The following is a 17,159-nucleotide window of genomic DNA, read 5'->3' as shown; positions in this document are numbered from 1 at the left end:
GTTCAGATTTGTGAATCTCCTCCGTTTCTCATTGCTAACGTTTTTAACCATCCACCTCTCGCACAAGCCCGACGGATGTTTAAAATCCAGCCACCCAGCCGAGGAGCAGATCGAGAGCTTCTCCATGAACACTGTGAAAGCTGCCAGACCGGAGCTCAGGGCTCTGTGGGAACACTGTACTGTAGGACTGAAGGTCCTGCTCAACAGCTGTCCGGACATAAGAAGGTATTTTATTATTTATCGCGTTTCCCCACATGTACAATTAGATGAAAAAACAGCTATTTTCCACACAATCCGCATGATTCTGACAGACAGTATATAACACTTCTCTCTTCCTTCATGTCATGAATTTTCACCCCGAGTATAAATCATTATCTTTTGATTGCCTTGCATCCTGTTCAATTTCCCAGCTGGACATTAACATGAGAAAAAAAAAACTAATGCAAACCTTTTAATGTCAACTCAAGCAAAAGCTACCATGTTTGCTTTTTAACTAAAGCAAACCACCCCCCAAAAAACAAAACAATCTGAGCTCAGCTGTTGGTTACTTCCTAGACTCTGCACAGTTTATGAACAACAATTTAATAACTGAAGCTCAACAGAGCAGAACTCCAGGGGAGGTGTTGCTTTAATGAAGAAAAAACATAAAAGTAATACTTCAAGAAACTCTAATTCTCTCAGAATTAAGACGATAAGTTTATGAGACAGTCAAAACATCTCTATGACACAACTGAATCTGCCAGTACATGGTCTGCATTACCATGGTCTCTGTGGAAATCTTGCAATGGGTTGCCTTGGCATTTTTTGAAGTTTTTTTCTGTATCTGTTATGTTGCTTCACCCTTTGATTTTCAGATAAAAGTTCCCATAATCAATCAAGTACAAGCTTATTTTCTTATTATTTTGAAAGAGGTACAGTATACAGCTTTTATGTTTATTCCATGCAGAATACCTCTTACACCTGAAGAAGGCTTCACGGCCGAAACGTTGTGTTTTCTCTCTTCCCTTTTCAGCATGGAATAAACCTATTACTTGTTCCTTTGCAGACTACACATGCGGATGCAGCTCCCCACCTGAACAGCTTTTATGTTACTTGACTGGAGAAAAATGACGGGGCTGTGAATTGCAAGTACTTGCCGCCCAGAGCCACCCCTTCTGATACGTCTTCAAGCAAAGCAGCAGCTGTCCCACCAACTTCAATGACAAAGTTTCTTCTATTGCCCACAACACAATCTCCCATTGAGATCCCGAGAAATACAAGGAGAAAAGTACAGAAGAATGGAAAATCATTCTTCTATGTTCTCTGCTTCCTTGGTGAAGAAACAACATAAAGAAAATAAACACCGCAGAGCTCGACACAAACGAGGTGAACATCTAGATCCCTGGTCCCTGGGAATCTACGACTTGAATTATTTTAAAATAAACTTAGTTTTATCTTCATTATTTGCTAGTTCCCTACTTTAACTCAAGGTTTCTAAACTCTAAAAATCCATGAGTGCAGAGGTTTGAAGGTTAATACATTCTTATCTTTTTCCGCAGACGTAAAGCCGAGTAAAGACTACAAAAACTTCAAAACACTGGTGTTATCCAAACCTAGGCACCCTGAATTCCCGTTCCTATTTGGCAATAACACTCTCTTAATGCCTTCTCTGAAGCAGAGCTTACCCACTAGGAGTTTAATAGCCAGGGAAAAAAAGAGGAATATTGTCACGCACAAATTAGAATTAAAAGGAAAACTTAGTTTTCTCTTTTTTTTTACTAACATGCTCTTCTAACAGGTTATTCTTCAGATCTGAAATACTGAAGTGCACAGAGAAGCGCAATAGTAATTTACCAGATAATGTTCATTTCCAATATCACCAGCTTCTTTTCTATTAAACTTAATAAACATTTATTTAATTCTTTGAAAATGACAAGTTAAACAGCTTATATAAATATATCATAGATTTATTTATACTGTACATGTGAGTGTTGAATCACTAGGTTCTTGCATTTAAGCTATTTTGGTAGTAACAGCCCTGCATGGATGTTTGTTATTTTTATACCATTTAATTAGAACACCTCCGCAATGCTGCTTCTTTAAGCCATTAATTGAAACTGCAAGTAAAACATGTAGGCAAAAATACATGTATTCTTTAATTCATATATCTTTTTAACGTGTAAATAACTCTGATGAGTTGATTTAATTCACTTGATTTAAAACCTTTATGGACAATATGCAATAGAAACATCATCACTGTCATCTACAGGATGGGAGGCTCAGTGAATATAGCAAACAGACACTGGTAAGTCACTTACATACAGTACGATAGGTACAATACGAGAAGATGGTGCTGTTTTCATAAACACAGATGACTGAATGGGGAACAAAAGTCCGGCTGTAGATTTATTAAGGGAATAAAAAGATTCCCTTAATAAATAAAATAAATAAAATATATTCTGCTACAAAAATCCCATCATGCGTCTTCAAAATATACCAATTTGCATGCTATTAATACTTTTTTGCAGTTCAGATATATTAGAAAACAATACACACTTCTTTTAATATTCATATTCTTTCATAAAGTTCAGCTGTAGTTTTCACAAGCATACTTCATTCATACACACACTCATGAAGTGTTTCATAACCTAGTGAGCTAAATTGCACACAGAATTCTTCACGAGATCTAACATCATATAATAATAATAATTATTAATAATAAAATAATTCTGTCATACCTTCTCATGACTAGAATGCAACACTGTTCAACACTGAAACCGGACATTTTATGGAACGAATGACAAAACACCTCATTCAGGTGCTGAGGATTCTTCCTTAAAGTTGATTTTTAATTTTATTTATATATTTTATTTTTTTCCCGTACATTGGAAAAGGTCACAATCGTGATTCAGCCTTACAGCCTTCACTGGGGTTAAAGTTTGGATCCACGGTTATCTTGAGTATGTTTCAATATTTAAAACCTTCTCTCACACAAAATGCCACATGCCAGACAAATTCATTACAGAGACACACTGCTCCTTTAAAGGTCAGACGTCCCTCTGTTTTCTCTGTGGAGCGCGTACACATGGTGATAATGCACCAAGAGGCTTCCAGTGGTTTAAATTGCTTTCCTGAGCTGTATCCGTGGGTGCACTTAAATGCATTAGTGGTTGGTTTAGCTGCCCACTTTGGGGGTATGTCAGAAACGCAGACTTCCTTTTCAGTGCCTCTCCCCTGAGACTCTGCTCCAGACAAGCCTTTGGCTGCGCATCATGTCAGAGACAGCACTAACACAGAGCGAGAGACACACAATTTCATTGTCTGCACCAACACAACACAAACCCCCAGCCCCACCTCCTGCACCAGCCCAGCAACCCCAAATGGATGTTGTCCAGACTACCAGAGTGACAGGAGAATTTAATTTGGACTGCAGGAATCATTATAAAGGCTGCATAATGGCTCAGCATGTCCTGTGCTGGAAATCTAACAAAAGACAGCAGTTACGAATGTCTTCTTCTTCGTCAAGGAGATTGGAAAAAGTAATCTGATGTAATATAAGATTAACAGTGCCCCAGGTAGACCTGTTTTCAGCCTGTTAGTGAACAAAAATTAATGAAGAACAAGGATCTACATGAAAGAGCAGTGTTGCAAAGCACACCGGTTAACAGGAAAATACGTTTTTGTCATCTGGACAAGCTGGTGTTTCTAAATTGGCACGTTTTGTTGAAGAAATGCTGTATATAAACTGTAACTGCACGTTATTATAATATGATGACTTTGCATCTTTTACAACAGTTGGAGAATTTGCACGTTAAGGATCTGCTGACACAGGAAAAGTTAAGGCCCAGTGATCGTGAAAAAAAGGCAATGAATAAAATATGAGTGCGAATTAATATAAAGCAAACATGGACAGATGCAGTAGGAGATGTGTATTTATACAGAGCAGTCGGTTCATGAAAGAGTTTGTCAAGAAATATTGGATATTGGAGATACTAGTTTAGTATGATGACAGAATACAAAGTTATTGTATTAGTAATAAGCACGAGCACAGCTGACCAAAAGCTGGCTTTTCAGCCATGAAAATTTAATATGTACCATCAGCATCAGGAATGTGATACTCTAGGAACATTCCTGAAAGCAACAGGTGAAAACCACAAAGCAGGGCATTTCTTTGAAAAATAGTAATATTTTTACATACCCCAGAATCTTGAAGATCATCTAGTAACAAAATGTACTTTTATAGAAAAACAGCATCAAAACTATTCCTTCTAAAGTGCCAATAGGCTACAGGTCTTCGTTCAGCAAAGGTAGTTCGAAACAGCAGAAGAGCATGTGTCGTTTATTTTTTAAAAGGAAGTCTGATTTGACCTCATAATCGAAGTTGACATTAAACTTTATGTTGTACCTCTCACCAAACCAGATCTTTAACTCTGGTGGTCAGCAACGGTAATGATGATCTCGGCTGAACTCTACTTGGAGGAACCTGTCAACATGCCGGTGTAGCTGCCTCTTTTAAAGCCCTGCTCATCTGTGAGGCAGACCAGTGTGCGTCTGGTCTTGTTGGCGGGCTGTTTTTTGAGCTCATGAGGGGTTTACGTTGCTCCAGCCAGTCTACTAGCTTGCGTGTAAATAGAGTGCCATTCCTGAAGGGGCGGCATCACCCAGACAAATTATGCTGCGACAAAGCCACAGATTCCTGCAAAGTTGACCACAAAACTAAGTTTCCCAGGAAAGCCTGGGAATAAAGCACAGCTTTAATTGACACTCTAGACCACACCCTGGTGACTCTGTGCTGCATTCGCTTAACAAACAAATATTAAGCTTTGCTGAAGGATGGACCTTTAGGGCTGGTGTGCAATTTGCGGTGCCTGTCATCGTATTGCAGCCCTCAGCAAAACACAGAGACAAGGAGAAATCATTGCTGCCAGCACAACTATAAGCATCCATCAGTTTTCTAGCTGCTTCTTCCAATTTAGGGTCGCCGGGGAACAGAGCAAGGCAGGCTACACCCCGGATGGGACGCCAGTCCTTCACAGGGCACACACAGATCAGGGCCATTTTTCCCAGAATCCAATAAAACTACCAGCATGAAACCTCCATGAAGACTGAGCCCAGGGCCCCGGCGCTGTGAGGCAGCAATGCTGACCACTGAACCGACACCAGCTGGCTTCCAAGTGCTCTAAATGCACTACCAAGTTTAATCTGATTCAACCTTAAAGGGAAAATTAGTGAGCAAAAATCAAAATGCACTGTTCAGAATGCACTGGGTCACTCTACAATAATATGCCCCAAAACACCTCTAGAATGCCTCATCGCCAGTCTCATCCAGATGTCCACGAGGAGAGGCACTTGTATCGACGGGTTGAGACGCGTGCCCAGGGCAGCGTGGGCGGGCACACTCTGGTGTTGCGAAAGCAACAGGGGAACAGGGTCTCTTGCAGAGTTCCAGGTGGCGAATTTCCACATTCAAAAGTCTGATCCTCTCCATCCTGGATGGCTAACGACCGAGCAGCTTGTTTGCTGGCTGATTTTTTTGAGCTAATGAGGTCTTAGAAGTGCTCCAACCACTATACTAACCTGATTGCAAACAGACTGTCAAAGTCATCTTTGCCTTGGGCTATTTTAGACAGCGTTTTTAGTGGGCTTATTGTTGGGGGCCACATCAAAATGCTGTCCCTTTGATTCCCACTTCCATATCCATTATAAAATTAGTACATTCAAAACCTTTAGAAAACTTCATTCGAAATGGCAGCTGAACTATATACAGGTCTAGAAGAGCTAACTATTACATTATTATTATTAAAGTGCTTGTTATGCTATATTATGTGTTTATCAGCAAGCACGTTATCATTACCAGGATGATACCAACAACCGTATTAAAGCAAGGATACATGAAAATTATTTTGGTCTTTGGTATCTTGTGGCAGAGTGAAACAAGAAACTTGTTCAGTAGAAGGTTAAATAACTACATTACCTATCCCACAAGATTCAGATGGTACCGAATGCAGAATGAACGCCAGCTACAGGAGTGCATTCAGCAGAGCCATTTTGAAACAAATGAAAAGAAAAAGGGAAATAATATAAAAGTTTCTTTGTAAATATTGGCATCCGTGCTAAATCCTTGACTGTGCACCGCTGGGCGTTTGGACACCTTTTGCCAGTTACCAGCCTGTCTCCATCTGGCGTCTGACAGCTCAGCAGCTTATGCACAGTTTCCACTCATTTCTTTAAAATGATCTCTCACCCCAGCTGAATATCTCTGTGACAAATTAAGCCTCCCTTCAGGAAACTTCAAGCATACCTCAAGCTATAAATATCAATACCTCACCAAAGATGGAAATAAATCCTCTTATTCATTAATTGGGAAACTGTCAAGACAAATTCAAAACTGGATTGCATAGAATAGTAGGAAAAAAAATCTACCTTGTGAAAAATATCCAAGCAGATAGTGCTTCGAAAAGATTTGAAAGGGAGAGATACCAATGTTCTCAATCTGGCACTTCGACTGGAAGAGCACAAATCATTTCCTTAGAGAAATTCCTGCCTAGAGAAACCAAGTGATACTTATGAGGGACATGGTTATACCGGATGATCTACAGAATACAAACTAATGGCACAAATACAGCTCTAAAGTGTTTCAGCCGGTATATAAGCGTGCACTAAAACACGGCAGAACTGTAACATCTTTCAGCTCACTGTTAGGTTCATCTATTCACCTGGTTCAGTATGTTACAAGGCAACATGTCTGTAGAAACTGTGGGGCTCCCCTCCCTCTTTCACATTCATTTCTTGTCCCCACTGGGGTATGAAATGACACTTCTAACACGCGTGGCAAGAGATGGCTGCTCATGAATACAAAGTGCCTACAACAGGAGCACACAGCCTCCCTGTGTGACTGGATTCAAGTCACACGGCAGCCGCGCCGGGGCTTGATGAACGAGAGACAGGACATGCGCTAGGAACGCTCCTGTAGGGATATCGAAAGGAGAAGTTGCAAGAGAATTCAGAGGCCTAGGCTCCAATAAATGTACATGTGATCATCCCTGAAATGGTCAACAGTGCATATTGATCCTGAGAGGATGACCAGACTGCCAACACAGCGGGGCGCCGCGCACGGCCCGCTGCCGGGGCTGCAGTCCTCAGATGTCTCAGGTGATCACTCACAGCGCAACAGCACTGGGCTGCACAGCTGCCACATGCACGAATGAAGACGCCCCTGGACACTGGCAACAGTGAGTGCACTCTGATCAAGCCCCATGAGTATAAACGAAACCCTGAAAGGTTTTCCAAGTGGCATGTAAGAGGGAGTGGTACTGTTGCGATGTTGGCAACATCATGCTATGCGGGGCTGTAGCTGGGCTGTCGTCATTACCTGCAAGCTCACCAGAAGACACTATTCTCACAAGGTTGTGAAACCTGCGCTCCACCCGCTGTTTCAGCAGCATTATCTCTTGATCTCTCAACGTGACACTGCTTGCCCCTGCACAGCAAGCGTTGCCCAAGACTTTCGGCTTCAGATTCGTAAGCAGTGCCGCGCACTGTTCCACTGAATCACCTTAACCAACTCATATAACCAACTTCGTGCTCCTTATGTTACTGAAACATATCTGAACATCATCATTTTGCTTTTCTCCCCTTAAGGAACATAAAAAGAGTGTGTAATTTACCTCAGTTCTTCAAGAAAAACCCGACAACTGTAAACTGCTATAGCTCAGTATGCAGAAAATGTTAAAATGTTAACTTGTGTTAATTAAATTATATCCCGACTAAAATCTTTGCAACTAGTATTTTTGTTTATTCTTCACAAATCTTTCTCCCGTCAGTGACATTTGACTGATTCCCTCAGGGGTTCCCTCAGTTTTACAGTGTCTATTGTTTCAGGAAACTGATATGTGTCATATGTTACCACTTGTGCCCAATAATCCGGTTTTCTCTTAAGCTGTGCGAGGCAGTGAGTGGGACAGCCACACCCCCTCTTGTTCACTCTGGCACTCCTCCAGCCAGCTGCTCAGGGCACCTGGCATCTCCCCTGACAAGTGTTTCTGAACCCTCGACGGAAATACATCATTCAGAACTTGACCGGCAAGGACCACTTGCTTGGCCGATCATCCATCTTTCAGTGGGAAGGCAGCCGGAGTTATTACACGGCTTGTCTGATTTAGAGAGCCGTCTCTGACACGCAAGACATTCCGAGATGTCAACAGGCCCTGGGCCTGCTCAGATTAACAGGGGGATCTGAACGAGTCACATCTGTTCAGCCATCCCCACCCCACCCTGACCAACTGTGCATTTCACATGCTAATAGATCTGCTGCTCAAGGATATTTACCATTGGCAACCTATGCTCCCGTTTAAGCAAGGCACAGATTCAGTGTTGCCCATAGGGTATGGCCAAGGTCCAACGGCAGAGAAACGGCCCATTCTCCTCTCGAGCACTCACACGTTCTGGCAGCAACAAACAGCCAGAGGCCATCTGGGATGTTTAGGACAGTGCATTACGAACACAGACTGTCATCTGGAGACACATACCATCTGTGAGGCAGACCTGTTTTCTTAACTGAAAACAAATATCCAAAGATTATCTAATACTGTATAATTCTTAAATGCAGATGTTGGTCAATTAAGACCTTTAACCCACTATCCCTAGTAAATCGCTAATGGAAGCTGTATAGTTTTAGCTTTTTGTATTTACAATCTATCATTTATCTGCGGTACTTTTTTAATTTGGAGTTTCAGTAAGGTATGCTTTATTTATTTATTTTTTAGTTCACCATATCTTAGAGGGTCTTTGGATACAATTGATGGTTTCCTTGATTGTTTCTTAAAGAACCACATATTCACAGTAATCTAAAATTAAGGAGAACTGTGGTATTTTTTTACAAAAGAGCCTTGCTGAAAAAAAGAGTCACTCAAAGCAAAAATAAAATCTTGATCTATACATGAAAACAATAAAAGCAGCAGGAGAGAGACACACTGGATACAATACTTGTAAATTATTTAAGTTTAGGGAAAACTTAAAATGAAATTAGAATGAACATTTAATGGAATACAGAATTAAGCAAATTAAACTATATAGCAGAAATTAAAAGTACAGCACAATGTTCAGTTTCTAACTCCGCAGAAAAGACACTGTAATTTACTTAATAAATTTTTCTACTTGATGATCACATTCTTTGAAAATAATTTAATGTCCACTTCACCAGTTAGCACAGATAGTTTACCTGGACTCTGTCTGTGTTAATTTGTGTTCTGAAGATGAGAAAGAATCCAGAAAAATAGGAGATTTATTTTATCCCACTAAATGAAGCCAAAAGCTGACGTGTGTCTGCCAACGGTTAACACACGGCTGTACCACATAAAAAAAGACTCAGTGGAATCTCCCAGTTCTCCCAGCTCCTGGTGCACATAGCATAGATATCAGCATGCCACACAAGTGAGGGGAAAAAACTGCAAAGATAGGGGTGTAAATTAAAATAATCTGGATGGGGTTCAGAAAAAGAAGAATGTGCATCAAGTTTAACTCTCTGTTAGGAGCAGCAACATATCTCATCAAATACATAAAACTTTTATAACGATAAATAAAGGCATAGCCCTCACTTTAAGCATCCCAGCTACATTTTATTACACATAATCCTGCTAGCCGAGCTGTAGTCTTAGATATGGTTTGTAAAATCAGTGACATGCCAAAGCAACTTAACTGAAGCAAAGCAGAACACTGAAAAAGAGAAGGCAGACTGCTTCTGCACTTTAAAACATTTATCCAGTGACAACAAGAGATTTCCATATTTTTTCCATCACAAACCATACTGGAATTTTTTTGGCCAGGTCTATAAAATGCCTTACTTAGATACTGAAGGGAACAAAAAATAATAACAGACATTTAGATAAATGTTGCTGCATCAAACTCAAGCTTGTCTCACTAAATGTATCCAAAGAGATTACACTCAGTGACCTCCATTTCATAAAGTATCAAATGTGAAGCACAACTAATTGAGAAAGAGTTTACAAGTGCAGCTTACATCTACCATTCAGTGCCTAACAATGAACCATGTGCCTTTACATGCTACTTCATACAGTAGTGCAATAGATGAACACATGGTTTGTCATTAATTTAATTAAAATTGCAAATTGTTAGAATATTTTGCACAAGCCCCCGGAATGAAAGGTTAAGAGTTCAAGCCTCTCATTATATGATTTGAACTGAAGCATTCTTTAATGTTGCAAGGCTTTTCGAGAAATCCCAACAGCCAAGGAGTGATTAAGATCTGTTTTTTTGTTACTGCCGTACAGATCAGTTGGAGAGCTGCCAAACAGGAGAAAATGGCTGACAATTTTAATTCTTGTCTGTTACAAATGGAAAGCAAATCATAACAGCCCAAGAGGGAAAGAAGACACAATACCACTTCACACAGTAAGCAGGAGTCGTGCCAGGAAAACTAAATTCCATGCTGTAGATAATGCAACAACTAATATGGTAAAATTGTGCTGATCATGTCAGTCCTCTTTGGTTCTCTTAGAAATGGCTAAAAAGCTGAAATATAAGATATGACCGGCAAAGGAACAAACAGCCCGACATCACCCGTTGCAAAACAAGAAAAAACAAACACGTCGTGTTACATTAAGGGAGGAAAAAGACAGGTTTTTCAACTTGGTAATAGCTAAACTTACAGTATATTAATATAAAAATATATTTACATACTATAACATACTATATATGAACTGATGTTTAATGGAAGGCTGAAGCAGGGAATAAATTATACAGACTATTTTCAACAACGAAAAAAAACTATTAATTGCACTGCAATAGCTAATTTGCTAACCTACTTAAAAGATTTTTTTCTTGTGTATTTATACCTTGTCATTTTCAGTTTCTGCTGTATTAGCAAAGGATTCACAATAAATTAATTTCTTATTCAGCCTGTTTATGCAATAATTTGAAAATATCTACACCCATTAGCAATTTCAATAATATATGCAACAGTAATCTCTTTAATATGGTTTATCTTTTCACTGCTATAGAGCAGAAAACCATTACAGATTCCAAATTGGTTCTGAAAGCATGATTTGTATTTTACAATGTTAAAATTGTTTCACTTTTCTTATTGTATACTTTTCCAGTTGGAACACAGCAAATGAATTACTATTTACTACAGATTCAATCAGGAACTTGAAAAATATATGTAGGAACATATACATATATTTACAGTCTCCTGTCTTGTAGGTAGTGTTTAATTACCATAATATTAAAAAAATATGTTCTAAATTGCACATTTACCTCTGAACTACATTCAAATATTATTAGGTTGCAAATTTGTTGTGATGTGAGAACATCATGGTTTGTTTTTAAAGCTTTGCTTATGGAAAAGCCTTCAGCACAGAAATCTCCCTTGATTTCTGAATATCAAGCTGGACCAAAGCTATGTGCTATTTTGCAACAAGAATGCACTGCTCTGTGTCTAAGGATCTGCACCTGTGGCTGGAAGTATATGGCCAATAACTCATCTTATAATAAAACAAGTTCACTTTTTTACAGTGCAAGACTAAGACTCAAAACCTTGGTTGAAATCTGGCAACAGGACTCACCCAGGCAGGTTTCCATTCATGTTCCATGTAACAAAACAAAAAGAAAACACTGCTTTGCTGGTGCACATTTCACATTGCTCAGGTGTTTTCAGCCTGTTGGTAATCTATATACTATAAACTTAAAAGGCATACACAGATTTTCCAGATGGACACTTTTTAGGGCTGTCTTTTTGTCCCGAGCAAAAACAGAGAAAAGAAAAATGTATTTAGGAAGTCTGCACCTGCAAAAGAAATCTTCAAGCCACATTAAAGCTGAAGCAAGTGGACGCCCATGAAGCCAGAGCAAGCCAGTACAGCAGTGCTTTTGTAGAACTACAAAGTACAGAGTATAGAGTATTTACTTCATCACTCCTTGTTTATCTTTCTGAAAATCTTGGAACCTTGAGCAGACAGCATTCTGCTTGTTCTTACCAGTTCCTTGCAATTTATTTCCAGGCACAGAAACTAAAAATCTATCTAGATGTGCCTCTGCAGTTTTTGCAGACATACGAAAAAGGGAGGAATTATAGCAGGAGTATCCAAGAACTCAAATCAGTTGATCAAAATGGCTGTGAAACGGCAGCTGTAATTTCAGAAGCAAAGTATATGAAACAACGTTTTCTTGTATGTCTAAAGCAGGTAAACATGGAAACAATAGGAAACTCAGATATTGTTACAGCACGATGAAACACCAGAACCGGCTTACACTGTAGAGAGCAATATTTCCCTTCAGTACCTCTCTCTTTAATGCTAAACCAGAGGATAGCAAATTCAGTTTCATTACCATTGTCTCATATTTTTAGTATCAATACTGTAACCTTTTGCTAAATAACGAGTCTCAGAGGTGCAGATTTTAAGACATTTTTGGGATTTTCACTTGAATAAACTGAAAATGAAAATGTTATCTAGAAAGAAAAATGCTTTAGACATTGCTTCAGCCATTTATAATAAAGTGAAAAGAGGATTCTGAATGAATACTAAATAATTATATGATGAAAACCAATATGTATGGATTACACAAATGGGTGAAAAAGTCAGATTATTTTGTAATCGAGCATTTGGCAACATGCTGGATGAAGGCTGGAGAGTGACAATATCTCCACCTCACAGCCAAAAGGAAAATGTTACTCATATTGAAAAATGGCCTTCAATGCACACCATGCTATGGCCCTCTTTAAACAAACCTCATCACTAAAACTAAAAATCTATGCAGATGTGAGTTTTAGTGGCTGTGACAAAATTATTTTAAAAACAACAAATAAAAACAATTAATATTTTAAAAATAATAATAATAAAACACCCCCACCCAGGAGTAAACAGTCATATCTGAGTACTTTGTAGAATTTCTCTGCTCAGATTTCAGGTTCTTCGAGCTAAATTGATTTTATACCTCTTAAACCACATTTTCACTACATGCCTGTATGAAAGACATTGACACAGTGCTCGGCCATGAAAACGGAGAATAAAAATGAATGGATTTCTAAATCAATTTACGTCTGGATTTAGACAGCGCATGTTTGAATTCTAAACTACATCCCCTAAAACGAATGAATCATTTTATCTGCGGAGAACAAACGATGAAAACAGCATACTAAGTGACAGTCCTCATTAGCTACAAAACAGCAGAAAAACTATGTTAATACCCCATAAGGTAATGCAGGGGATAATATTTTACATAATTCTTGGGCTGCTGAAGTCCAAAACCAAGACTAAAACCAAACTGGGCACACAGTCAGGAGCACGTCCATGAATGAGAATGGCAGAGGGGTCAAAGTGCTACCAGCTTCAAGCGGAAAAGCAAGTTAATCTCCCATAAGAGCCTGAGGCGATACGAGACGGGAACTGAAGAGCATCTTCAAGGTGGCAATTACATACACGGTCACAAGCGCTGTTAAAGGTCAATCTGGAAAAACACCAAATGGCACTTAAAATTGGATCAAACTTCAAATAGCCTTGTCACCAATATAATAAACTTTCAAAATCCAAAAGGTGTGCAAAATAACCTGTATTCACACATATAACCTGTAAACACACGATTACATGATTCCTGTTTCTTTCAAAAGGTATTTTTCTCTTCCCCTAACAAAATTGTAACAGTACATTCGACACTACACAGGTGTTAGTCATTAAGTGAGGAAAGCATTTTTCAAGCATTATTAATATTTTGCAATGAGGAAATATATTACATGCTTCTCAAAAGTTTAGGGAAGTGGTGTAATGTGGTACAGTATGTTCACCATATGCTTAACATTTCTTTCCTGTTTCAAACCACGCAAACGCATTGTCTGCAAGATGTGTGCAGCTGCTGTGAGGGAGGACTTATCACTTGTATCGCATTACTGGACAAGAAAATCAGGTCAAGAGGTTGGAAACACAGCAGGTCACTGTATGCTCTTCCTCACCTGTTCACATCAACACTTCTCTCTCCCACTCGATACTTCCAGAATCGCAGCAAAGGGCTCCACACCCCATTCTTACCGTCCGGATCTCTCCACATCATATCGAACCAGGAACTGTAAACCTATCCGGCAGTTCCCATCTGTCCAAATTTGAGTTGGAAATGAACCAAACTGGTAAAGGTTTGTAACCTTACAATACAAAATTCCAAATCTGCAGCTTAAATCGGTCAACTGCGTAAAAAAATGGGGTACAATCAACCCCTCTCTTCGTAGTCAAAGTTCAGCCTGGAGTTTTTTTAAATGCTCAGTAAATGCACTCTGCTGATCTCTAAATAGACGGGAAGCTTCTGTTCAAAACCAGGCACCCGGAGGCAACCAGATAATATCTAATATGTCAAGCTAAGCTGTCCCATTTACATCTGTGCAATTCTGAGGATGCCAAAGGAGTCTCATGGAGGAAGGATGTGCTGTGTTCTACACAAATTTCTTAAACCTGAGCTTGTGAAACAAAATATTTTGGCTAGATCTAAAATTCTAACAATTTTAGCTAAGCAACCAATTGAAAAACATTCTGGGTAACTCTTAGAACAACAGGTTTTCTACAACCGGGATTCAGGTTTAAAACGGATTTAGTTCTGGAGTAAAAGTCAAAGAAAAAGTAAAAAGGTTTGCAGCAGTGGGGACAGCAAACTGGGCAAGAGAGTCTCCGAAAACCTTTTGAGCGTTTCTTACCAGTGACGTTGGTCTGAGCGCTGTATATGCCGAGGTACTCTGCGTCGGTATTGGGAGTGTAGCACTCGAACACGCCCTCGTCCTTCAGCTCCAGCTTGGTGATGTGAAGCAGCACAGAGTCGCCACTCAGCCTCTCGATGTAGATCTCCTTGTTCTGCACCCGCTGGGCATAGACCGCGTACGCGTACTTCTCCTCGTTGGTGCTGACGATCTTGATCTCCTGCAGGGGGGCCGAGTGCCGATACATGGACCACTCGAAGTGCTGCTCCACGCCTTCCGTGTAGCCCGTGACATTGCACCAGATGGTGATGTGGGAGCCCTCCGTGCGGTACAGGGGGCCGCTCTGCACCGACACCACCCGCCTCGCCGAGCTCGCACCTGCGGGGAGGAAAGAGAGGGGCAATTTACTCACCCACAGTCAAACTACACCTTCGTCATGAGTGCGTATTTCAGCAGCTTGCACAGACGGCAAGAAAACAGAGCTGGAAAAGGCCACCTGAATGCAGACAAACAGTCTGTGGGCAAAAGGCACTGTTCAGAAACCGAAATACCAGTTTAACCACAATGAGAACACAGAACTGTTAAGGTGCTGATCCCTTTTTAGGGCTCAAAAGCACTATGTGACGTCAATTCCCAAACTTTCAAAAGAAATCCTTATGATTATAAAAAAAAGACATTGTTGCGTCTTTAAAAGCAAGTGTGTTGTATCAGCTGTTCATCTGGTCAGGTGTTCCTTGTTGGATGCTAAAACAGTAACAGACATGGCAGGATATTTAATGTAATTTCCTGAGCAATTTAGCTGTCTCATCTGGCGAGTGTCAAAGTTACCAAAGTACCGAAATGAATTGCCCCTTGAAGCAGCAATTTCTGTCTTGTACAATTAGTCCTCTGCTAGTGCATTTAGATAAGAATTTCAATTGAACGTGAGTATCTGTTCAATACGATATGAAATGCTATATAAAGCAGCAGACACCTGACATGATTCCAGAAAAGGACTGCTTCTTCTAATATTCTCTTTCGGGGGTTGTAACTTTTTTTTCTATGTCCGACATCCCTAGAGTGCACCATCCTTCTCTTTACTGTGTTCAGTTACGTCCTTCCATCTGTCTGAAAATCAGCTCAAAACAGATGTCAGGTTGTCTCTGTAATCTGCTCTGTCTCCTGGCAGACAAAATCCAATTTATTTATTTGGATGGAAATATTTACACAATATCTAGGGCACAGCACATGAAATTCCATACCATCCAAAGACCCAAAAACATCCTTTTGACAGAAGCAGCCACAATATAGTCAGTCACACATCTGTACTAAAGATACACTTCCAGCTATACAAATGCCTGACATCAGAGTTGCATATTCACAGATAGGAGTATCTATTTCATTCGCATCTCTGCCATACTTCTCTGCCAGGAGGGGGAAAATAACATTTTAGGGCAAAGCAATGCTTCTGTAGTCCTCAATTACTATTCCTGTTTGTTTGTGGATTCAGGAAAGCCACAAAGATGACCGAAAAAAAAAAATCTTCACCAAAACAAAAATCTACATTAGTTAGCAAACATTCTGAATTGTTATTTTTAAAAAAACCTAGGTTAAAGCAGACGGCAGAAATCGGTTAAACAAATACAATGCAAAGTTATACATGGATTAGAACGCAAAGTTTAGTTTTTCCCCTACACAACATGAGAACCATTTTTGTGTCCTTGGTGCAAAAAAGCAAAACCAAAGACATACCTATTTCCATTACTTAGAAACATTTTAAAACTGGAAATTGTGCCATCACGAAAAGTAGCTTTAGATAAACACTCTGTGGCAACTACTGCATCTTAGAGCATATTTTTTCACTAAATAATATTGCAGGCATCGCACAACAGTATATGAAGTGTAGAGTATCTAATACCGCTTTCCTAAGGTCTCAAAGCGTACTTCTTTGTTCCGAACACAAATGCACGTGTGACGTAGGACTTAACCCCTCCTGTGCATCAGCTTAACAACTCGAAACAAGCCGAGGAATGCTATGAGACTCTATGTTGCACCAGGGACATAATGATAGCTGTGGCCTAATGTGAAGTCAAACCAAAGCATCCATTAGCCATTAGAGCTCAACAGTGGGCATAGTGCTACGATGAATCAAAGACGCTGTGCTCAGCAATATGGCCAGGAAAATGGGAGACACTTAGTATGTGTCAGCAGGAAATCTTGGAACCATGTTAATAAAACCTGGTCTATCCAATGTATTTTACAAAAATGCTGCATTGATTGTTTGGGGTTCCCATAACTATACCCCCATATGGATCCAATGTTAATACAATGTAAAAAGGAACAAGTAATAGGTTTATTCCATGCTGAAAAGAGAAGAAAGAAAACACAAGGTGTGTCCGTGGAGCCTTCTTCAGGTGTGAGCAATGTAAGAAGTACTTATTCTACAACTGCTGTGCCAACCTTACACTTTGTTTGAAACAAACCCTTCTAGCTTCTAGCTCATCATATC

The 17,159-nt window shown here is 39.8% G+C and overlaps 1 protein-coding gene across 1 annotated transcript in view; it reads right to left on the bottom strand.

The window, feature by feature from the left end:
• The window catches only part of igsf3 (immunoglobulin superfamily, member 3), a 106,555-nt gene that overhangs the window by 72,561 nt on the left and 16,835 nt on the right, over window positions 1-17,159 (bottom strand). Inside the window, exon 2 of the mRNA XM_088913438.1 lies at window positions 14,672-15,049. Within this exon, the coding sequence (XP_088769564.1) occupies window positions 14,672-15,049 (378 nt within the window). The remainder of the gene's footprint in view (window positions 1-14,671; window positions 15,050-17,159) is intronic.

The sequence above is a fragment of the Atractosteus spatula genome, chromosome 4 (assembly GCF_055471065.1).
Source record: "Atractosteus spatula isolate fAtrSpa1 chromosome 4, fAtrSpa1.hap1, whole genome shotgun sequence".
In the NCBI taxonomy this organism is placed as follows: Eukaryota; Metazoa; Chordata; class Actinopteri; order Semionotiformes; family Lepisosteidae; genus Atractosteus; species Atractosteus spatula.
Note: the sequence above shows the minus strand (reverse complement) of the source record. Positions and strands in the feature narration are given on the sequence as shown.